This window comes from Antedon bifida, chromosome 2, assembly GCF_963402885.1.
Source record: "Antedon bifida chromosome 2, ecAntBifi1.1, whole genome shotgun sequence".
Classification (NCBI taxonomy): Eukaryota; Metazoa; Echinodermata; class Crinoidea; order Comatulida; family Antedonidae; genus Antedon; species Antedon bifida.
Genome location: NC_136227.1, coordinates 24473898 through 24500125, shown reverse-complemented (window position 1 = coordinate 24500125; position 26228 = coordinate 24473898). Strand labels below are relative to the sequence as shown.

At 31.4% G+C, this 26228-nt stretch overlaps 1 protein-coding gene across 1 annotated transcript; it reads right to left on the bottom strand.

Moving 5' to 3' along the window:
* Positions 1 to 643: 643 nt before the first annotated feature.
* Positions 644 to 24783, bottom strand: LOC144858732 (uncharacterized). The gene is made up of 17 exons (XM_078714834.1): positions 24647 to 24783; positions 16333 to 16417; positions 15937 to 16093; positions 15088 to 15191; positions 14536 to 14706; positions 14215 to 14367; positions 13689 to 13862; positions 13105 to 13310; positions 12651 to 12740; positions 12346 to 12540; positions 6121 to 6366; positions 4898 to 5059; positions 4486 to 4788; positions 3853 to 3933; positions 3550 to 3757; positions 3292 to 3327; positions 644 to 3090 (listed from the first exon to the last, which is right to left on the bottom strand). Exons 3-17 carry the CDS (start codon positions 15996 to 15998, stop codon positions 2555 to 2557), a joined length of 2727 nt encoding a protein of 908 aa, XP_078570960.1. The 5' UTR covers positions 15999 to 16093; positions 16333 to 16417; positions 24647 to 24783; the 3' UTR covers positions 644 to 2554.
* Between the last annotated feature and the right edge of the window lie 1445 nt (positions 24784 to 26228).

Here is a 26228-nt window from a genome sequence, read left to right as displayed (position 1 = left end):
ACGAATTCATATAACAATGACATTTCGATGCATATTAATGGAAATAATGGACATAATGATGTTTTTTTATTAAACAAATAAATAAAATAAAAACATTATTAACAAATTCACAGGTAAATTTGTATGATAGCAAAAACATTATGTATAATTGGTACTGTAGGCCTACAATCGGTAAAAATAATTGTTCTCTTCTGTGTATCACCTATTGTTTATAGAAGATGTATTTTAAAACAAATATTACACTTAAAATAATATAAAAAGATACACCTAAACGTAAAAATAATGTTGTATTTGTTATTAAAATATTTTAAAAATAATAGGCTCCAATACACCAAGGTGAAAAGAATGAGGACAAGAGAGCTCGATATCATCATGTGCATTTTTCTTTTTAAAATTACGGTCTGTTAACAATTTTGAATTACATTTCAAAGAAGATTCAATTACTCATACATCTTTTACCATTGATTCATTAATGTACGTACTGTCAGTAAGGCTGAGCTGTAATTAATTTCAGTCGCCATTGTTAAACCTTCCCATCATCTTTCGTCTTTTATTTCAAGCACTAGATGGCGCACTACGACTAATTTGAGTCGTTATAATAAAGTAGGCGTGGCTTACTTATTCATCCACGTCCAAATATCTTCTGAACGATTCAGCCCGCAAGAGGGCTCTATATAAATTTGATATACCATTATGTACTTCATTCAAAATGTATTTTTTTGTCGCGTAGCGTCATTTTGTCGAATTTTTAAAACCGTTTGATATTATTTAACGGATATTATTGCATCATATTCAATAAGCTATAAGGTGATAGCGTCGACAAAGAGGTTAAGCAAACAAAGTGAATAAATAATACAGTATCATATAATACAACATTCTTACATTGTATTTATTACCATAAGTTCCATTCTATATAGGATTTCAGAAATAATCGATAACTGACATATCTTACTATTATGTTATGTGATATAATAATAAGTGTAATTTAATAAATAATACAATTAATTGATTACAATGATAACTAGAAGAAAACATTTTGTCTCAATCCGTATTAATAAACAATCAATAAGTGTGAAACCAAACCTGTTCAATCAGTTCATTGCTAAATAAGCAAAACCAGTTTATATCTTTACCCATTCCATGTTTGAATCAATTATTGTGACCGTTATAATTTGCAGATAGTATATTGACGCTTTTTAAATTATCAAATAAATAATTACATCACACTTTATGTGGCAGATTTATTTTCAAATCTAACATTATGCACATTTTTCGACAACATTGAATTACAATAAGAAGGTGATGCACTGTCTAAATCTTCATTTAAAAAAAAAGAAATAATTTATATATAAGCTATCCTCAGTTTCTTGTTAATGTTCATGATTTAACAAGATTTAACTATTTTATTACAATAAATCTAGTCTTATAAACATTACACTATGTAAACATGATATTAATTATATAGTGAATAATAATAGGATTATGATTAATTTACCGTACCGAATACCGTAGGCCTATTCTACAAAAATAACTGTATCAAGTTTACAGTTAGCATGTGTAAAACAAAAATGTGCATTTTAAACAACACATAGAAAAGCGCATCCAAAAACATTGCAAGAAATACCACCAACTGATAAGGAAATGTTTGTTTCAGAAATATAAAGTGAAGTGTTTAAATCATAAGAAAATGAAATGGTATCAGACTTCTTTTAACTAAGACGAAAATAAAATATTATCAGAATTCTTTTAACTAAGAACATGAATAGTATCAGACCTCATTTAATGAAGAAAGTGAAATGGTATCAGACCTCTTTTAATTAAGATTTTGTATATACATTATTAGTTAGGCCTTTACGCATTCTTAAAAATTGCTTTTCCGCTGACATACAGTATACGAATTTTAAATACCATACCGATACTACCCCGTATGCCTGTATCTCATCAAACTTTGCCACAATTGAATGAATACTAAGTTCAATATTAAAGGGAATAGTGTGTCTTAATAATTTCCACCTATAAACAACAGTATTAATCTGAATCTCGCCAAACTTACCACAATTATCAATGACCTAAGGGTGCTTTCAAATGGAAGGACCAAACTGCTATTAACTATGTAGTGTAATTATAAAGAAAACTCTTTTCTTTTAGTTGGATATTTTTATGTAAAAAAATAATACTGTAGGCGGGAGTATACACTCTCGGAGTACCCTCTAGTTTGCTTTACAATCAGCCCTGGAATGTTAGTCGAAAGTTATCGAAAAATATTTCCTTGCCTTTTATAACTGGTTTTTTTTTGTATTTAGCGGAAATTAAAATCAATTAATTTAACATTTACTGGCTTCAAAGATTATTAAACGTTATGCGTCAACAAATGTGATGTACCCATATATGGACGTGATGATGTGATATAACTACAATATCTGGGCAAATCACACATTTTTTTGGTCAAAATACTGTGATAGTGTAGACAGAGCTTTATATTGTTTACATTTAAAGATTGGAACCCAAACACTTGATTGATTTACCGACATTGAGTTTGGTAATATACTCGGCATCAATGCGAAGCATTATATTCTAACTTTTCAGCAGGAACAGTCATGTTATTCTCCTTTAAAAATGCAATAAATGATTGCAAGTTATCCTCCCTTAGAATCCCCCTTTGTTCAAGATCTAATATAACAGTCCATTGGTTGTCACTTTGTTTTTTTAGAACACTTTTCAAACGGATGAGATCTCTTGTATTTTCTTCAGAAAGTGCGTCACCGAACTGAATTAGTTGTTGTCGATATGTTGAGAAGGATGTGATACACTGGTTGGTTTTATCAAATGTCTCCTTTAACAGTTTGTTGACCTCCAAAACACCATTGGTACTAGTGACATTAATTGCGTCAATAAGAACTTTCACGTTGGTAGTGGTAACATTGCCAGATCGTTTCAATACGTTGAAGAAAGCTATGCAGTCAGCATTCTGAAGATCATTGTAAGGTGTTATCAGATCTTTGCATAACACCTTCAGTTTATCAAGTGAGCCATGTTCATCATACCAGCTCGATACGTTTACCACCATTTTTTCAAACTCTTCGGATGATCCTGTAAAAAAGAAAACCGAAAACAATTACATTCAGATTTTCAAGTTAAAAATTGTAATAATCATATTGCGCAATATGATGAATATTATCAATTGAATACATGCATTATTTGGTACACAGTGTATATCGTTTGAACACCATGGACATAAACACATTCAATTCACTAGTATCATTCCTTGTGGTGCGTTGGTATATTAGTTACCTTGATAAATTGGTGATGGCTCCACACTACTTCTGCCTGGAAATGAAATGATAATAAATGATGTTATATTTTAATATCTTCAAAAGTTGTGTAGATATACTTATTATCATTACATAAATATTCACGTACATTTGTCACTGAAAGATATCATTGTTATTTATTTGTAGGTTAAATATGTATATAAGTAATATAGTTAGTTGTCATAAAATACATATTTATTTTGTCATTAAACACAATATGATGAATGTGTAATCCCACCTTCCAAAAATAAGCGCTTTAAGCGATCAGTTTTCATGGACTTCTCACCACATGGAACAGTGCTGTTGTCTTCTTCTAAACACTCTTCCAGATCGTGTAAATGAATGTGCTCTGGATAACAGGCGATACACAACACACGTAGGTTATAACCGATTCCTTCATTAGTTTTCAGCACAGTCTTTAGTTGAAGCTGTAAATAGCTTAGTATCTAAAACAAAAAATACATAATAAATAAACTTGAATGAAACGTTTCTTATAACTGCATTCAGATATGCTATTACATTACAATCTTAGAATCTTTACCTCAATGCATAAGCTCGGTTTTAGTTCAAATATTTCCTCTGTGTTATTTTCGTCAACTTTAGTTCGACGGGATATTTCAAGCTGTTAAAAAAGATGTATTGATTTGTTGAATTATTTAACATATTCTATCTCACACTGCTTACGTCTACGTATATTCATTACTGTACATTTATTTGGTGAATATAATGTATCATTTAATTTTTAGAATCTTTCAGAGAATTACAAATACTTGTTGGGCAACCTAGATACCAAAACATTAAAAACTGTAAAACAAAATAGCCTCTATATTAATTTAAATTATATTATTATAAAATTATTTGTTGTTTTATTGTCTAAGTTACTTTTATTCTAAGAATCTTAAATGAATACATATTATTAGAATACATAAATTATGTTGTAATCACAGCTAGTATTATTATCCATATGTGTAGTCATGATTAGACGTACTTAGCTCTCACTACTGCTATAACTGGATGAATGTTTAGGAGACCAAATTTCTACATGCAGAAAATGATCGGAAATAATTGATAATTTGATATTTGTTTAAAATCTTTCTAAAGATATGCTAGCTAATCAACAGAAATAATAAATATTCAAATTATGGTAAATAATGAGTTAAATAAATGTTTGTACCTTCAACGCATGCTTGTTTTTATTTTGATGGTCGATTTTCACGGGACCTAAACGAACCTCATGATCTCCAAAGTCAAAATCACTACGATTTTGAAATACAACTAGGTCCCGTCCTCTACCTTTAAGCTCCACCAGGTTCAGAAATGCAACAACCAATGTATTGTACACAGAATCAGGAAGGAAGTCCATAGGTGTAAGATAAAGTGATACCTTCTGTTTCTTGTCCATTTCAACTTGAAGGCTTTCATCCTTAGTTTTCATCCGACATGGAACCAGGAACATCCGGTTATCTTCGCTTTCATGCTAATGTAAAATAAGTATTTGTAGTGTTATGAACAATATAATATATAACATCGAACTATATTACTAAAATTATCTCAGATTTAGTTAAGAGCAAATTTGTTCAACTTACTTCTAATTTCTCATAGAGCAAACCAAATGTTTTCATCACTTCAGTAAAAATATCAAAACGATTTGGATCTTCTTCTAATTCTCTTTTCCATAAATGCCGTAGCAATTTTTCCTCAAGTATCCCTTCCTTGTTAAGCTTTTTCCAAAGTTTTCTTAATTGTTTCTGTTTCCAAATAATAAATACAAAAACTAATTTGTAAACATATTCATACAACCACAATAAATGTTGACAACAAACAACTAACTAAAAGTAATCAGTGTTGTATCCACATGTCAATATTTTAAATCCGTTTTGTGACAATTATTTTGATGCTAACCTTATCTACTTACCACTTCAATAGTTGGTTCAACTACTGTGATCACTTTTGTAACCATTTCAATCATCATGTGAAGATTTGTTATCACTGTGTTTCTTAATTTCTTATTTGTTCTTGAATACATGATAACTCCAATGTCATTCAGGTACGTTATGGCAGTGGATAGCACATTTTTTGAAATTCCACATTTAGTGCCAACTTTAAGTCAATGGCTACCAGATGTCTCTGTGAGACGGTTATTTGAACCAGTACCAGTACCAGTACCAGTAATGCAAATTAATAACAAAATAGAATGTACTGAATTTGATGATTAAATATTGTTATTTTCCTTTAAAATAATTGTAAACAGCTTATTGTTGAATAAAACATATTTTTATCTAACATTCTTCCTTTTGACTAGACATTTTAGAAATCGCATTGTTGAGAAGGCCTATTTCTGGTTAAATGTAACTGTTTCCTTGCATGTTTTTTATTTATTTTACATTATATTTGTTCAGTTGTTTTAGGATGATAACTAGCTTTTTATTAACATTACGAAATAAACAATTCAATGTTTGATTTCATTAATAATTTTAGTTGCTCATGTTTTGTGGGAACAACTAAAACAAGAAAAATAGTACAATAATGATGAAGACTTCCAAATACTAAAAATGACAAGACATCTATATTTACTATTGTAATATTAATTCACATCACTGGCTCAACAAAGAAATTGGCAACATTACATTGTAGACAGAAATGTGACCTTCAAATTATGACCTTATACATTATAATTGTTACCGTATAGTACTCTATTTTTAATAAGATAATAAGTACAAGTGTTCATACTCTATATGTTTTATAAATCTGTGTTTACAGTTGTGACAACATACAATTCACAGTTATACATTTAAAACCAAAATCTTACCTCAGTAAAAGTAATACACAGTGTTGTTTTTCCAATTTCTTGCAACTGTTCTTGCAAATCCACCCATTTTAATGGAACACTTCTCACCATGGCCTTCATGTAACGACCAACGTTTCTCCTTAGTTGTTTTATACCTTCATGCGATTTTACAGTGTTATCAACCATGTACATCTCACGATCTACATGATCGGCATATGGCATTCCTTCCATTTTTTCAAACATTTTACAAAACTTATCCTCCACTTCCTTTAATAAAAAGTGTTTTCATAATTACAAGCTAGAACAACAACAAGAATTTAATTATTCTTACAAACTGTTATTTCATATTTAGATGAGTGGAAATAGACTTTTCAGTCAAACAAATTGCAACAGTTTGTTTTTTTGCTGAAACATGCTCAACTATATGTAGATATTATCATATCCAAAATCTACCCTGATCTGCCCATTATAAATTACCTAATTTGCATAAAATCAAAATGGCTGCCATTTTACAACTTTGATCCCAATTATCTCTTAAACCATAAAGAATTTGGTATAAGAATGTATTGAACACAAATATAAACATGACCCCAAAGATTCAGAATAATATATTTGAATTGTCTTTGGGGTCAAGGTCAAAGGTCATTCCAGTATGACATCTAAAATATGCTAATTATCTCTTAATCCATTAGTTATTTTGAATAAGAATGTACAAGTACAAATATAAACATGACCCTTAAGATTCAGAATAGCACATTTGATTTTTCATCTTACCCTGGGGTCATTGGGTCAAAGGTCACAATATAAAAACATTCAAATTATCCTTTAAATCAATTTGCATAGTAGTCTTACTACTACTAAAAACATAGCATATACAGTACAGACATTGCAGCAGATTGATACCCCACCCCCAGAGATTACTAGGTAAATGTGACCCTAAAGATTCAAAATAATGTATTTGATTAGTCTTTGGGGTCAAGGTCAAAGGTCATTCCAGTATGGCCTCTAAAATATGCTAATTATCTCTATAATCTATCCATTAGGTATTTTGAATAAGAATGATAACTATAGTACAAATATAAACATGACCCTAAAGGTTTAGAATAATGTAATTGAGTTGTATTAGGGTTCAAGGTTTAAAAGGTTATCTAATTACACTATATAAAATTTGAAAATAACTCTCAAAACATCAGGTATTTTTAACAAGAATGTATTTAAAATAAATATGACCCTAAATATTCAGAATAAATGCAATGGATTTGTATATGGGGTCAAAGTCAAATGTCATCTAATTATGCCATATAAAATATGCTAATTATCTCTCAAAACATCAGGTATTTTGAACAAGAATGTATTTAATAGAAATATAATATGTCCTTTGATTTGCATTTGATTTGTATTTAGGGTCAAGATAAAATGTCATTATCTTACGATATAAAATACTCTAATTATGAAGTGTATTCATTTGAATTTGGATGATGTACCTATGAACAAATCATATCTATTTATTGTAAGGAATTACATTTATTATATTTGGTTTTTTTCGCGCCGCGGCTATGTCCCAGGAGGAAATATTCATTAATAAGCTGTTTCATAGCGGTAGCTTTAGTATCTAAGGCTGACAGTTTTGCGAAACACCTTTACCCTCTTCAAAACAAAATTTGTAACTGTGAAAATGGAGGTCATGTGGTTCAAGCAGTAACAGACCACTTTTTAAACAAACCTGAACCTAACATTGGGGAAAGTTAAGTTGTATTCTAACCAAAGTGGGTGCAGTAGTGAAAGATGACATTCTGTATATTAGGAATACAGAGACTATGTGAACTAAAGATCTTTAGAACAAGTGTCTATAGTTTACTTTGGTATAAGAACGAGTCCTCTGCTCTCAAATGACACAAATACAGAAAATATAGGGATACATTTAAAGAAACTTTCGTAACACCTTAAATTTTTCAGTTTGAGATGGATGAAAATTTAAAAAAAATCCAGCCATTAAAAATAAGTGCAGTTTGTATTAATATATTATTTAAATACCCTTGGTGTAAACATTTTAAAGTGTTACTGTTAATACCAATCTGACCCTCATGTCTCAATACTTTTCAGCTAACAAACTTTCTCTTAACCACAAAAAATGTAACTTCATCCTGTTTGGGACCCCTCAGAAAATTAAAAACATTGATACTGCAAACTATAACATTTCTATTAACAATCATGATATTCCCTCAGTCCAATCTGCTACATTTTTAGTTATCCGCTTGGTAGAGCGGATAACTCCTTGTTATTGTATGGGATCAATATTTTTTTTCTGTATTATTCTTCTTTCCTTCCTTCCTTTTTGTGAGTCGCGTTTCTCTAAAATGTGTAAACATAACATTTCATAACTTTGACAACATATGGGCATTTACGTGAAGTTGTGCACCTCCTATTTTTGAATGACGTCATAGTTGCGCAACGTGACTTACGCGCAATTTTATGAATTTCAATGATTGATCATAGATTAAAAACCAAAAGTCATTTAGTATTGACACTTTGACAAAATTTAAGTCATATCAGGGGCAAACTTTCTACGGATTAAAAATGGCATGTTTCACAAGAAGTTACGCGCGCACGTATGACGTGCACGTGGCGTTTGTCGTGGTGCAGATAACTAACTCGTCAAAGTGACGAGTTTCATGTCTAGTTAGGAGTTCATCTAGACAGTCGACTTTTATGGAAAAATCACATCAATTTTGTTGAGAATAAAATTTCCAAAAGTCTAGGCATCATCACTAGACTTTCTTCTTTTTTACCCCCTAACATTCTTCGTATTCTTTACTGCTCACTTATGCTGCCTTATCTTAACTATTGCAATATTGTCTGGTGCAACTCTTATCCTTCCAATATTAAAAAACTTCAAACTCTTCAAAAAAAGGCCATCAGGGTTATATCTGGCGCCCCACCCCTGTCTCATTCATCTCATCTTTTTTCTAAGCTTCATCTTCTCAAAGTCTTTGATATCAATCTAACCCAACAAGGCTCTTTCATCTTTTCTTCTATTAATTCTAACCTTCCAAAACATCTTTGCTCCATGTTCACTCCTAATTCTTCAATTCATTATCATCATACCCGTAGTAGTTCAAAATTACATATTCCAACCCATAAAACCAACCACTTTCAACACAACATTAGGTATTCCGGACCCACTTTTTGGAACGATCTGCCACTCCCCATCTTAAACTCTGTTTCTAGTAAATCATTTTTATCTAAACTTAAAAGTCACCTTATTTCCAAATATTAACTATTCTTCGGTCAATTTTTTATTTATTTATTATTTATATTTTTTTAAATTTTTATTGTCTGTGTCAGTATTAGGTACGCCCTCATAAATGTGTTTTTCATCTTTCTGGGCTTGTACCTTCTTCTTTCGAAATGTTGTTTAAATATATATTGTTCATTGAAATCAATTTGTATACGAAAGGAGAAAATAAATGTTGCTTTGAATTGAATTGAAAGTATCAGTATATATTAGGATTAAGTAACAGTATTTATTAATACTTTTATTAGCAAAATGATGCTTTAATCCAGAATGTAATGAATACAGTAAGACAGTAATTCATTGTGATACTTACTAAAGTATACTTTAACAAAATTGGTCCTTAGTATGGCAAAAACATCTTAAAAATAAGTCCATTGACAATCGAGTCCCACCCAAGAATTATTTAGAAATGTTTATGACCAATGTTTCCGAAATGTAAGCTACTAAAGTAGGTAGGCCTAAATGTAAAAGTAATGTATTATCAGAATAAGATACTGTATGGTATAAAGTAAATGACCTACTGATCCTATGTAAATTTAGTAGTTATAACATTCAAGTTTTTCAAAATGTTTAAGCTAAAATCAGTGACCTAGTAATCTCTGGGTGGGAGCGGTGTGGGCGCAGTGTGCAGATATCAATATGCTGCAATGTCTGTACTGTATATGCTATGTTTTTAGTAGTTGTAAGACTACTATGCAAATTGATTTAAAGGATAATTTGAATGTTTTTATATTGCGACCTTTGACCCAGTGACCCCAGGGTAAGATGAAAAATCAAATGTGCTATTCTGAATCTTAAGGGTCATGTTTATGTTTGTACTTGTACATTCTTGTTCAAAATACCTATTGGATTAAGAGATATTAGCATATTTTAGGGTCTGTTTCTGCTGCATAACGCGATTTAACCGGTTATTTTAAAATAGATTAAAAATAGATAACAATAACAAGACCGCGTTTCTGCTCAATTTGTGCTCCGAAATAACCGGTTAAATCTATGGGTGGTCGTCGAGCAAAACGTCATCATTACCCAAAATGCAATACACTCAGACGGAAGTAGTAAGTTGGCTGTTTGTTTACATCGACGTCACAGTACACACGTGTGTGATATCGCCGAACATCTCAAACATGATAACATAATAAAATGTTGTCTCCAGATCTACAAGTTTTGTTTTTTGTAAAGCCTACTTAACATCGCTAATAAAATTAATTCTCATGGCTCCTTCAATAATAGGATAATTATTATCTAGCCTAATTCCTCAAAAAGGCGATGTCACACGGCCCTTCCCACGTGAACGACTGTTGTCTTTCGCGAGCGCGGTCCTACTAAACACCAAACGGAAACAAAAACGAGACTCAATGTTGCAATACCTACCAAACGAGAGTAGATAATTGTTAATTAATTATGAAAACCCAACTTATATAGCAAAAATCGTCCGAATTTATGTTAAAAACGATGAGTTTAGCCACAAAAACTTAAATCAAACGAGAGTATGCAAGTCATAGAATATCGCACGCACATAGTGCCTTTAATAGAATAATGAGTATTGAACATTATTTCGTATATTTATGTAGGCCTACTAACATAAATAATAACACATATGCTTAATAAAATCATATTTAATATATTATCAAAGGCTCTGATAACCTTTGTTTTCGGTCGATGTGATGTTTTTATAAAAAATGATATTATGTAAAACGATCAAAGTAAGATTGTTCATTGTTCTCCTATTAAAGGCACTAAGGGCGTGCCATAAATACGCTCGTTTAGTTTCAGTTTTTGTTGCTAAATTCATCGTTTTTAACATAAATTCGGACGATTTTTGCTATAAAATTTGGGTTTTCATAATTAATTAACCATTATCTATTCTCGTTTGGTAGGTATTTGCAACATTCTGAGTCCCTTTTGTTTCCGTTTTGGTGTTTATAGGATCATACCCTTCTCAAATTGTTTAGCTTGGGTATTTTGGAACTCCACCCCGAATTCCTCTTTTACTTTCGCAAAAATGCTCTTATATATCTGTGAATCTTTTCTATTGCCTGCCATCCTTCCCCGTACTTTCTCTTCTCCCCCACAACTGAATAACATATCTTGTGATTTCATTCATCCACATGCATGTTCACTTCTTCGTTCGACTGTCAAAACCACGAGGAAAACACACATGGTTCGCGACGGTATCTGACCCGGGGTCACAACTGTCAATCAAATAACCGTTATTTCGTGTTGCAGCTAAGAATTGCTCAGCGATAACCGGTTAAACGGCGTTCTAACACCGATTTAAATTGGTGTTTTTAACCGGTTATTTTGCGCTGCCTTTTAACCGGTTACCACAAATTTGTCCTGTTTCTGCTGCCAAGAAAATGGAGTTAATTTATTCACACCGATTTTAATTTATTCACACCGATTTTAACCGGTTATTTTGTATGCAGCAGAAACAGGCCCTTAGATGGCCTACTGGAATGACCTTTGACCTTGACCCCAAAGACAAATCAAATACATTATTCTGAATCTTTGGGGTCATGTTTATATTCGTGTTTAATACATTCTTATACCAATTTCTTTATGGTTTAAGAGATAATTGGGATGAAAGTTGTCAAATGGCAGCCATTTTGATTTTATGCAAATTAGGTAATTTATAATGGGCAGATCAGGGTAGATTTTGGATATGATAATATCTACATATAGTTGAGCATGTTTCAGCAAAAAAAACAAACTATTGCAATTTGTTTGACTCAACGCCTATTTTTCATCTATTTCCACTCATCTAATTCTGATTTGAATAATTCTAACCGATAATTAAACTTAATACACGATTTAATTTGAGGACCGTAGGCTACGCTATTTATATTTCATCACTGTATCGGTTTTAACTAATTCAGCCTTAATCCCGTCCGTGTATACCACATACCGTTGCAAAATTGTAAGCTTATTTAATGTTAATGTACGTCTGTTACCTTGATCCAATTTTTTGATTTTGACTTTTTACTAAATGTGTCCATATGTGTAGCAACCAAACAGATAGGAGGTGACTCGATGATCTTGCCATCAATATTAATGGGACTTCCTGGACCATGTTGTGCCACAGTATGTTCATAAATGGACCTTATCCAGAACATATTCATTTCCAAATTGGTCATACCTAGTGTACTCTAAAATCACAAATAAAATGCAATCTTATAAAGTAAGCTAAAATATTCTCAATAACAAAGACATATTTAATAAAGTGAATTCGAGCGAAATAAGTAGGTAGTCAACTCACTGTGGTTGAATCTCGCGGATTAGCTAGTTCATCCAAGTTATCACACGCATTAAACGTTACACAGTAGGATACTCTATTTGTGAGGAAAAACTAAACAAAACACAATTGATAAGAATAACTTTTTTTATACTCCAAGACATTTATTAGGAATGTGGTAATTGATACATGCAATAATACTTTATTGAAAATGTTATACCACAACACAATGTCGTACTGTCACTATGAGCAAATATCTTTATTTTTTAATAATTATTTAACATATGAAACAAAAAAGACAAACAAAAAAAATACATAAATCAAATAAAATTTTAAAATATAATTTAAAGGTCTGTTTAATAAAATAGATACGTAAACAAGCAAATCAAGACCCTTTTTTTAAACATGCACCAATAAATTTATTTTTAAATTTTTAAGACATTTTTAAGTAATAGCAAACAACAAAATAGGAACATACCCTATGCGTTATGTAGTAGTCCAGTTGACCTGCGTAGTCCCATATAGTAGTTACGTCACTTGGAATACTTTCTGAATCATCACTTTTTACAAATTTTCTAATCATTTTCATCGCCCAACTATCTTTCTGTCTTCGCTTTTTTATTTTAGCAACAACTTTTCTTTGAATGGAGTCGGGAATTGTCGGATTTTCTTTTAGTTGACTCTCTAAATTCAAATAATGACTACAAATCAATGGTGTGTGTGTACATTAGATATGGATAGATGGACTGGTCTGATTTGTTGTGAGTAGACATAGTGAATGTTAAAATAGATAAAAAAGTGTATACAATAAATAAATACATCATTCAGGATTATTAAAGAATTGAACGAGCAGCGAATATTTTTGATTGCCCAGTTTTAATACCAATGCAATATTTGCATTTTAATACATTTATTTGTTTGCAACAAGAAAAGAAAATGTCACTCTTCCCTGGATGGAATAACTTTTTGAGGACAACATTTTCCAGAATGTTTTATAATAATGGTATAATGCCATACATATTATTTTATCAAAAATTAAGAAAACCAAATAATGAGTCCAACCCTTTCTTGCCGATTCCACTGCCAATGACGTGTAATCAGACTCTCTGGAATCAGATGTAGAAGCCTCGCCTAAAGGAAGTTCGTTGAAAGATGTTCTTTCTTTCATCTTTGATGTACTTTCTTCCACTACAGCCTCTTCAAATATTCGCTGGGTTTGCTTGAATCTCGAGTTTTCTGTCGGCGAAAATGTAAAACAAAAATGATTATTTGTGTCGTGTTGCACTCATAACAATAAAAATAATAATTTCGTGTATATTTCAGCATCAGCATGTATAATACACTACATTAATTTATTATTTACATTAAATTGGTTTATTAAATTGGATTAAACAATAATCTAAAATTTTAATTTCTTTTCTTGTCATTAAATTAATTTGTTGCTATTAATTCGCGTGATGACTTGTTATAGTAAAGTGATTAAAATGCGAAACAACCAAACTTTATTTATGCAAAATGATCGTCAGTACGTATTATATTACTGATGTTTATTTGAACACTTTAAAAGTATAAAAAAAAATACTCAAACCTTCCACTAAAGACACAGAGTCAGAAGATATTGAACATTCGGGATCAGATATTGAAGATGTTGAAACTGCACCTTGTAAATGTAATTTGGTTTCAGTTGACGTTTGTTTTTTCATCTTTGCTGTGATGTGTTCAGGCGTTTTCTGGGATGTTCCTGCAATTCATTATAACATATTTTTGATACAATATATAAAATGTCTAACATTTCACTTTTATGTATGTTTCTATACTGTATGAGTGCATCTTAACTTGATTATGATCACCAATACAGTTTGTTTAAAAATACCCTTGTAATAGAAATTGTAGTAGATATTCATCATACCTGTTTTGTCTAGATCCAAAGAAGAGATTGCTGATGATTCCAGTTGGGAATCAGATTTAGATGTTGACATATCTGAACTTCCTTCACCATCATCCATTTCTTCCTTTATTAACTGTGTTGCAAGTTTTTCTGCAAGTGCATCTTCCCGTATTTTCTTGTTGAGCTCCATAACTGTAAAAAAAAAAGCAAGGTGAAATAAGGTTGTACGGTACACATCATAGAGATAAATTAAAATACTAATATTAGAGAAATGAAATCAAATCATCATAATCACCTGTAAATAAAATAATATGTAGGTCATTTATGTAATTATAGACCAAAATGCATTTAAGTATTTAATAAAAATATTATTTCCAATGTACCTTACCGGTACGTGTTTACCTTTATTATGATACTAATTAATCTCTATACACAAATTGGCCAAAGCAGGAAATTATGCGTTTGTTGAAGGAAGAAGAAAGAGAGAGTTTCTCTCTTTTGTGGGGACAGCCCACTTTGAACGAACAGTTAATGTGTCATTTGGTATGGTTGACTTCTTCTTTTCAAACTTACCGTCAATATCTTCCTTCTTCCACTTGTCACAGTCTTTTCCAATTGCTTGAAACAATGTCGTTGTAATAACAATACCATCAGTAGATGGTTCGTTGGATTTAAATCTATAATAATGAATAATGAACTCTAAAAGGTTGGATTTAAAGAAAGTAGAATGTATCCAATAGTTCATCTTAAAATATTAATATATTTAAAATAAAAACACAAGTAAATAAGCAAATGAGATATTTAAAACAAACTGAAACCTTCAGCAGCAGCATTTGCATAAACAGCGTCGTCACCATCACCGTCAATATGTCACCGTCATCATCATTATCATCATCATCATCGTCATTATAATCATCATCATCATAATCATTATTATAAATAGTTGATACCTGAAGTTTCGTGTTTGAGTAACGGGTTTTCATTCCTTTTCGAATATTTATTATTATTCGAAAAGGAATAAAAACCCGTTACTCAAACACGAAACTTCAGGTATCAACTATTTATAATAAGAACCTCACTAATGCCAATTTCTGTATTTTATATATCAAAATACTCAGCACCAAACTTACTATAAAAAAGGTAAACCAAACAACTCTTTAAATGTTGTCAATTGCATTAAAGATAAAGTTGTTTATTAAATGGTTCAAAGAACAAAAGAGTGATTTTAGTATATTTTCTGATAATGTTATGCCATGACTATTATAGAGAACATGAATACACGATTTGAAATAAATGAGCACTTCATCTATTGTAATGGTAAAAACACTATTCAACTTGTATTATAAATGCTGTATATTGATAAAGATCATGTATATTTTATTGGTGCATCTCCCTTATAAAATAACTTTGCTCTTTTGTTACCTTTGTCCAAGCATGGCCTTTACACAACTAGTTTTTCCAGCACCTTCTTTCCCGAGAAACATACATCTTGAATTTACAACTGCAATCTCACCATTTTCAAGTTCATTTTGAAATGATCTAATGGCGCTCTCACCTCTAGCTAATATTTCAACTGGAACTAAATTGCAATTAAAATAAATGTAAATAAAATATACAAAAACAAATACAAATATTTTACACTTAAGAATCAATTCAAAGCCATAGTTTTAAAAATGTCATTATGACAGCTCATCTTCGTCACATTCATACAGTTCAAAGGTTCAGCACAATGTTCAATGTGTGTCATTAGTAATACACAGTTTAATAATAATAGTCATGATGCAAAAACTCAAGAAAAGTGTATTAATACAAACTTACTGTCAAGTAACTTCAATATCTTATTTTTCTTCTCTTTGGAGATATAATCATTATCCTTCAAAACAGATGCTGGTGTTTGTCCTCGCTATACAAAAAATGTATTAAAGTATTATCCACTGTTACTTTACTAATCTATATATAAATTTACATATGAACATTTGAACGTCATGCTGAATGGACGTGTCTAATCGTAGCTCCGGGTTTATCACTAAGCTACTTCATTTCACTTGATTGTTCACCGATACAACAATAATTTACTCTGCTTTACATTGTTTCTCTACCTGTGCTATATATTTCTGAATATTTACTCTTGTTTTTTATAAGTTTTTAATCATTTGAGAAGCTAGCCCAGCTATGCCGAAAACAACTAAAGCGAAGAAGGACCAATCACCTGACACCAGCACAAAGGAAAATAGCGCGAATTCCAACCTTGATAGGAAGAATGCGGATAATGGCGGCCTAGTTGACGGTGAAGTGGCGGACATAATACTCACTCAAATACAAAGTTTTTTCAATGATAATTCGGATATGATGTCTAACATTGCTACTAAGGTTACTACAATGATTAAAACACAACTGGCTGCAGATTTAACTGAGCAAATAGCCCAGGCCACAATTGATAGCATGGAGGATGACATGGACGAATCTGAACAATATTCCAGACGGAACTGCTTAATTTTATATGGCATTCCCGAGCAAACAAACGAAAATACCGATAATAAGGTAATTGACATTATTTCTAATAACCTATCTGTTACTGTACATCCTAAGGACATTGATAGAAGCCATAGGCTCGGTCCAGTACGCAATAAAAACCCAAGAGGTATTATAATCAAATTTAGTAACTATAACAAACGATACGAGGTATAATAAATAGAGCCAAGAAGTACCTAAAGAACTCAAGATTGTACATTCACGAAAACTTGACAATAAAACGCTCTGGCCTTTTGAAGCAGGTCAAGCGCATGTTCAGTACAAACATTAAGGCAACGTGGACCCAGGATGGTAGGATACATGTTTTATCGAATTTGGACAAAAAAGTTGTCATTACAAAGGAAGCAGATATTGCAAGACTTAGAAGAACTCTTGATTTTTAAACAATCAGTGTTGATCAATCATAATATCATTCGTTTATGTGTAGCTTAGTGTATCTCGAATTTTTGAACTTTTTAAGAACTTTTTTAAAAACTTTTAAAACTTTTTAAAGAACTTTTTTTTTTTAACCTTTGTTTAGAACTTTTTAACTCCCTTTTAGTTAGTTGTTGTAGTATATATATTTATATTTTTTTTTAAAAACTGTCTTGTTTTTAAATCATTTTTAACGTTTATGATAACGTAATTGACCAGGTCTGCTCTGCCTATGATGCAAACATTAATAATACGTATATTGCACCTAATGAAATCCATAGATTAGATAAATTTAGTAATGACGCTTTTTCTTTGCTACATTTAAATTCCCGAAGTCTGCCTCTTCATTTTGATGAAATATCAACCCTATTATCTTACTCTGGACACAAATTTAGTATTCTTGGATTCACAGAAACATGGATTAAGGATAATACCTATATTGATCATCTTAAACTTGATGGTTACAATATGATAAACAAAAACAGAGAAGGTAGAGAGGGAGGTGAAGTCAATCTATATGTTAAAGAAAGTTTAAATTTCAAATCACGACCTGACTATAGATGATAATATATCCGACTCGCTCTTCATTGAAATTCCCCAAAAAACTAAAAATATTATTGTTGGTATTATTTACCGCCCTCCTAGCTCTACGATTTCCGATTTTACTGATAATCTTGAAAAGGTCCTCCATGCAGTTAATAAGGAAAATAAACACTGCTTTATCCTAGGCGATTTCAATATTGATATTAGTAAAAATACAGCTAATACCAAAACATTTATTGGTAACATTGAATCTTCCTCTTACTTTCCATTAATAAACAATCCAACTCGTGTAACTGAAACAACTGCAACACTTATAGATAATATTTTAACTAATTATAGAAATCTGAATCCTGAACCATTACAATCTGGTATTATCACATCTGAAATAACTGACCATTATCCCATTTATATTATTTTGAATGATCTCAATATGCCCTTACATAACACGGCATCATCTACAAAAATTGAAATCATTAATCAAACTACAATTAATGATCTTATTAATTACTAAAATTGTGCGAATTAATTGGAATCCACTTTACAATTGGGTCATTCCATACCAAATCACCCAAAAAAAACCACATTTTAAATCTTACTTTCTTCAAATTTGCTCAAATTTTGGTTTTGGGTTATTTTTAATTTGAGCGCCATACGACCAACGGTTCGCGCGCTACGCGCCGTCGTTTCTTCATGTTTTTGCGTAAAATCGACGTGGCGGGCTACATTTAAATGACCGTATCTACGTAATTTGTGGACCGATGTCAGATTATTTAAAACTATAACAAAATGCTTTAATTATATTTTCATGCTCCATACAAAATAATTATTACTTAGGTAAACATATGTACACCATTTGATTATCCCATGTGGTTAGCCAAGGAAGTACCATCAGTTTATGGCACTCTTTTCACACGTTCAAGCAAATTGAATCATTCTTTAGTTTGATGATAACTTTGAAAACATTGATTGTTCTTTGCTGTTCATCATTATTTTACATTTTTGTTCATTGTATTTTGTTCACTTATTTTTTCACTCATAATTAGGCTATAATTACGTTATAAATGGTATGGACCGGGGTGACGATACGTGGGTTGGGGCAAATAGGGTCCAGTCATTTCAGAAAAATACCACTTGCCCCGGTCCATGCTGTCTAGCTGCCATTTTGTGCAATTTTAAAACGTTACTACAATTTAACTTTTTTATAAGAAATGCAATATAACCACATTATTTATAGGGCTATAATTATGTTATAAACGGCATGGACCGGGGTGAAGATACATGGGTTGGGGCAAGTAGGGTCCAGTCATTTCAGAAAAAAACCACTTGCCCCGGTCCATGCCGTCTAGCTGCTAGTTTATGCAATTTTAAAACGTTACTACAATTTTACGTTTTATAAAAAATGCAATATAAACGCATGATTTATAGGGCTATAATTACGTTATAAACGGCATGGACCGGGGTGACGATACATTGGTTGGGGCAAGTAGGGTCCAGTCATTGCATAAAAATACCACTTGCCCCGGTCCATGCCGTCTAGCTGCCATTTTATGCAATTTTAAAACGTTACTACAATTTTACATTTTTGTAAAAAATGTAATATAACCGCATGATTTATAAGGCTATATTACGTTATAAACGACATGGACCGGGGTGACGATACATTTGTTGGGGCAAGTAGGGTCCAGTCATTGCATACAAATACCACTTGCCCCGGTCCATGCCGTCTAGCTGCCATTTTATGCAATTTTAAAACGTTACTACAATTTAACTTTTTTTTAAATAAAAAATGCAATATAAATGCATGATTTATAGGGCTATAATTACGTTATAAACGGCATGGACCGGGGTGACGATACATGGGTTGGGGCAAGTAGGGTTCACTCATTTCATAAAATACAACTTGCCCCGGTCCATGCCGTCTAGCTGCCATTTTATGCATTTTTAAAACGCATAGTATTAAGAGGTAAATTTGGTAGTGATATAATGTCGACAATACATCTACACTGTATAGAAATACCAGAATTGTTGAAGTAAGCCAACTTTGAAATGAGCTAGAAAGCAAACAAAAAATACTATATCTCCAATTTTTTTATATTATGTAAATATCATGTAGGAGATACAAGGTCAAATCCTAGGTTAAATGCAATAGAATAAGTTATACATCTTAAGTACATCTCATAAGTAATAGAAGATTTGGATAGCTTTAACACTTAGCTTTCCAAAGATACCTGTCACAACAAAATCGGTCCAAACATTACGGAGATACGGTCATTTAAATATAGCCCGCCGCGTCGATTTTGCGCAAAATTGGTCGTATGGCGCTCAAATTAAAAATTTCGGGTTTTTTAGCTAAAAATAACCCAAAAACCAAATTTGAAGAAAGTAGGGTGATTTGACATGGAATGACCCAATTCAAATGACACTAATACTAGTTATAATATGTTTATTAAAGAAATACAAGATACGATTGAACAAACTATTCCATCTAAAACACCTAAAACCAAGAAAAAATCATATAAAAAAACCATGGATTACTAGAGGTATTCTTAAGTCAATCAATAAAAAAAATTTATTATATAAAAAACATTTAAAATCCCCAACACAATTAAATATATCAAAATTTAAGAAATATTGAAATATGCTTACTAATCTAATCAGAATTAGTAAACGTTATTATTATTCTCGTATTTTATTTAATGCAAAGCAGACTCAATTATTAATGATGTGCTCGGCAGAAAGAAACATGTTACTGTCTTACCTGACTCTGAAGGTCATAACAAAGTAGATATTGTCAATAATATTAATAAACACTTCAATGAAGTAGGAGAAACTTTTGCCAAAAATATTGTCTTGCCTGTAAATAAAAACTACAAGCAATACCTTAATGGCAATTTTCCAAATTCAATTTATTTTAAGCCCACTGATGATTTAGAAATTATTTCTATTGTTAATAAAAAGGAAACCATCTAACTCTGAAGGCATTGATGAAATTAGCAGTAAATTACTTAATATTATTCCATATGTAGCGTCACCTTTATCATACATCTTTAATTCATCACTTGAAAGTGGTGTTGTACCTGAGCTAAGCAAAATAGCAAGGATATTTCCTCTATTTTAGTCTGGTGATAAAAACATGTTTAATAATTATCGTCCAATATCCATTTTACCTGCTCTATCAAAAATCTTAGAGCGTATTGTTTATAACCGTTTGTATTCCTTTTAAAATAAATTTGCAATCATCCACAAAGAACAATATGGGTTTCTTAAAAAAAGTTCAACCTTTATGGCTATACTTAATCTTATTGAAAAAGTACAAGCTGCCTTAGATAGAAGAGATACTGCTATTGGAATATTTATTGACCTGAGTAAGGCTTTCGACACGATTGACCATTCGATTTTATTATGGAAACTTGAAAACTATGGTATTAGGGGGTCTGCACTACCTTGGTTTAAAAACTATATATGGAAGAAGGCAATATACAGTAATTAACGGAATTTCTTCTGAACACACAACTAATAATTATGGAATACCCCAAGGAAGTATTCTTGGGCCATTATTATTTATCATATATACAAATGATATTTAAACATGACTTTATTCGCTGACGATACAAATCTGTTCTCATAAACCCCAATTTGAATACACTTATTGATATTGTTAATTCTGAACTTATTAAAATTGATAAATGGCTTAGGTGTAATAAACTTTCTCTTAACTGTGATAAGACTAGATATATAATTTTTAGAACTAAAAGAAGTAAAATTAATGTTAATAATATCCATTAAAATTGCTGATAAATCTATATCCCAAACAAATTACTATAAGTTTTTAGGAGTCTTTGTTGACGAATTTGTTAATTTTAAAACTCATATTGATCTCACTACTTCAAAAATATCTAAATATGTTAGTTTACTTTTCAAAATTCGTCACTCCTTTCAATCTATAAGTCACTTATGCAACCTCTTATCAGCTATTGTAACATTATTTGGTTTAATTCATATGCTTCTTATACTGATAAACTTGTTAAACTCCTGAAAAAAGCGATAAGAGCTATAACTTGGTCTGATTATCGTGCACCAACAAGTCCTCTCTTCCACATACATAATGTATTAAAAATTGACGATATTCATAATTACCAAATTGGCATTTTTATGTTCCGAATATTGAATAATCCTGATTTACGATTTTCAAACTTTAAAAATGTTACTGATGGTAATGGTCATAAGTACAATACTAGAGGAAAATGTAAACTTCAACCTCCTCTTCGAAGACTAGTTTCTACAAGTCATAGGCCTAGTATTGCTGTTTCGGGTCCTCATGTCTGGAACAACTTAGATATGACTTTTGAAAATGCAAAATCCATCAATGTTTTTAAAAAATTGTATAAATTGAATCTAATTAATAAGTACAAATCTTAATTTCTGCCGATGTCAATGTTATTTTATATATTAATATATTGTATATATCCTTGTATAGTTTTAGCTGTTTAGTTTTTTTAGGTCTTCAACCTTGTACAAGCATTTAGCTTTTTGTTGTTGATCCTTTTCATCTTTTATGCATTTTATCTTTGACATGTTTTATAATTTTTATGTTTTTTTTTTATGAATAAAATGAATGAAATGAAATGAAAAATGAAATGAAAAATAAGGGCAAAATTCGGTAAATCGCGCCTTACTTCTAGACTTTTTACTCGATGGTATATAAAGTTGGTTCATACTTTCGGTACTGATTTTAACCACCTGATGTAACCCTGTTTACTAATTAAATTGAGTTAGATAATTAGTTATTGACAATTAAAACGAATTTAGGTTTAACAATTTGCCTCAAATAGGGGTGTACACACTGTCTAATGGATGTCATCTTAAAAAATACCCGCACACAATAATATCTCCTTCTACGATAATTGTTTTTATTAGCTGAAAACCGGTTGAACAGCTCGAGTACAGCATCATAATGTTGAAGACAGGCGGATTTTTTTAAAAATACTATTTTAATAGATTTAATATACGTTTAAACAAATGTATTGATTTGCGATAAATGGATCATTCCAATCTCTCTTCCATAATTGTCTATTCCCTCGTAATAACATAAAAGGCAAGTACACCCATAACAGAAATTCAATCCATTTTTTTAAATCTGTGCTGCGGAGGTTGGATATAGGTATTTTTTTAGCAGATAATGAGCTAGCGTTTTCAGTCGCCGTCTATATCTGAACAATCAACTTTATTGCAGTTAAACCACCTCCCACACCACCACCCACCCCCTCAATGGCATGAGTATCGTTGTAATGCCAGTATAGGATAGGCCTACAGTACATGACCTAAACGCAGAACTAGGCCTACTTTGGTGGCTTAAGGAACCAACTTAAAGTATGAATTGGCTCTAAGAAACAATTGAAGGTGGAATGCCATCCTGAGATGAGTAGTAGTAATTAGTCTCGTTTATTTTATTTCATTTACATGTAATTTTTACTTTCTATGGACCAGAGATTCCGAAATAAAAGATTGAATGAATGAATGAATTAGCCTTAATAATTAAGTTGAATTAGATAATTGTTTATTTATTGACGATTAAGCGAATTTACGATTTGCCCCGAATAAAATTGTTTTTCACAAACTGTTTTACATTATATAAACACATAGGCCTATACAAATAAACTTTATTACTGACAGTTGCTTCTCAACTTTTGTATTAATTAATACTGTCATTACAAAAAAAAAATAAACGTCGTATTTGTGTATCATTACATGTGCTGTACTATTTCAATTGACTATGATGGTGAGATTTTTAACAAAGTATTACATCGCAATGTTTTACTGTGTTTAGTTGTATATTATTTGTAAAACATGAAAATAATTAATATTTCGTTACTGAATGGATAAAGAATATATTTAAAATTGTCCCTCTTTGCACTCATCCTATTCCCCATCCCACAACCCTAATGTTACATACAAAACACAAATTAAGTTTGTTTAAATTTGACTCAAACAATTAATATTGTTCTCATTTTGTGACAAGTTCCTCTTTCAGAAGTAATTCCTAGGGTGCTAATTATAGTTGAGTACATAAATCACCGTGCCTATTTATTCGTTCCTGTAAACGAAATTGGTCCTGCGATACACATTTGAAATCGCCATTTTTTAACGCTGAACATTACTATGTATTCAAGAAACATCTGTGGGCACGACCTAGATACCATCTAGTACTAGAAATTTACGTAATCTGGATTGTAATAAAAACACATTCATAAGTTAATATGACACAATCTGAGTAGACCTACCTTTGCAATAACCAACAACAACATTAACTGCTCTATCATTTAATGTTTAATGTGATTGAATACACTTAAAAAATGCTATTGAAAAATATTAAAAAAGAATAGGGATACTGATTAAATGTACATGTTAATTATCGCATCTATGATATTTTACCACCATGCTAAAATAATGGCTTTAAATAATTGTCGCCCTTTCTGATATTCTTTGGCTCCATCAAGATGATGATTACTGTGTGTACAAAATAATTTGAAGTTGATAACATACTCCTAATCACAATAAGAGTATACCTTGGATATAGGCGTAATGGTTTGCTTAAGAAGCACAATTAAAAATGCAAATGCAATTTTGCATTAATTGACGGTACCTTGTTTCTTGCTTTAAGTGATGCTCCATGAGCTATGAGACTGTTCACTATTTCTAAATTACCACTGCCAAGCCAAACGTGTTCATGTAGCGGTGTGTTTCCCTTCTGGAAAGCAGAAAGTTTTATGTATTATAATATACATTTTACACTTTAGATACTAGCATTAAGGTTTAAACACATTTAAGATTGTATTCGTTCTACTCCTACAATTACAACAAGCAATTAACTGCTGCATCTAGTTATTGTATAATTTGTTCGCGTGGGCTACTCGTCTTTCAATAGGTAACTTTGATTATCATCCCAGCCAAATTGCCAGGACTTGCGGCTGGGAATGGGTCCGACGAGCGCACACCCGGGAATGTGGCGGGTGTAGGCGATTATACAAGTCTAATTATTTAAACTGGAGGCAACTGGAAATGCGTCTGGTGGTTGGACAGCCGGGAATGAGTTCAACGGTTGTGAATCCGTGTTTGCAAGCATATATGTCTATCGATAAGAGAATGAAAGTGTGATGATAAATCTGAATTGGGGTAAAAAATTGACTTCAGTAATGTAAATGGGGTCACATCGTATTATTATGAGCCATGTGCACGCATAATGAGTTAAAAACATACACAAAAGCGCCATTATTCGTTCGGCATCATAGTCTGGATGGTCTATGGTTAAGAAATTGTCATGTAAATGGAGTATGTAGTTAATTGTCTACGATAGACCACAGTATAACAGTACTGTAAATAATACAACTAGTTGATTTTAATTGGGACGTGGAGAGGTGTTATGAACATAAATTTGAAAGTATTGGTATTAGCGTCTTGTTAAATGAGACAGCTATTGTGATATTTAAAATACTTATATATGAAAACAAATTAAACAAATCCAAGGTTAGTTTATACGGGAGCTCATTTAGATTAACTTATATTGCTAACTAATACGAATAATTACGTTTTTGATTTTTAAAATCATTGTAAAAGAGTAATTTACATTTTCTGTTGCTGTGATTGATGCTCCGTGAGCTATGAGACTGTTCACTATCTCTACATTACCATAGCCATGTTCAACGTGTTCATGTAGCAGTGTGTTTCCATTCTGGAAAGAAGAAAGTTAGATTAAACTTGACGCATTTTTACAGGTATTATTATAAATTACATATTTATCCTTTTCTACATTCAGTTTCTAATTCATTGAGAGTGAATGTAAATTATATAGAACGACCTGGTATTAAGAAAATAATACAACTTGTTGATTTTAATTATTATAATACAGACGGGTTAGCAATGAACACATTTTAAAAGTATTCATTTAGCGTCTTGTTCAATCTAAAACGGTACAGCTACACGATTTTTTATTTATTTTGCTTATAACGGGAGATAATGTAAATTAACTTGTAGTGTTAACTAATACAAATAATTACATTAATGTGGGCTACTCGTCTTTCAGTAGGTAACTTTGATTATCATCCCAGCCAAATCGCCAGGACTTGCGGCCGGGAATGGGTCCGACGAGTGCACACCCGGGAATGTGGCGGGTGTAGGCGATTATACAAGTCTAATTATTTAAACTGGAGGCAACTGGAAATGCGTCT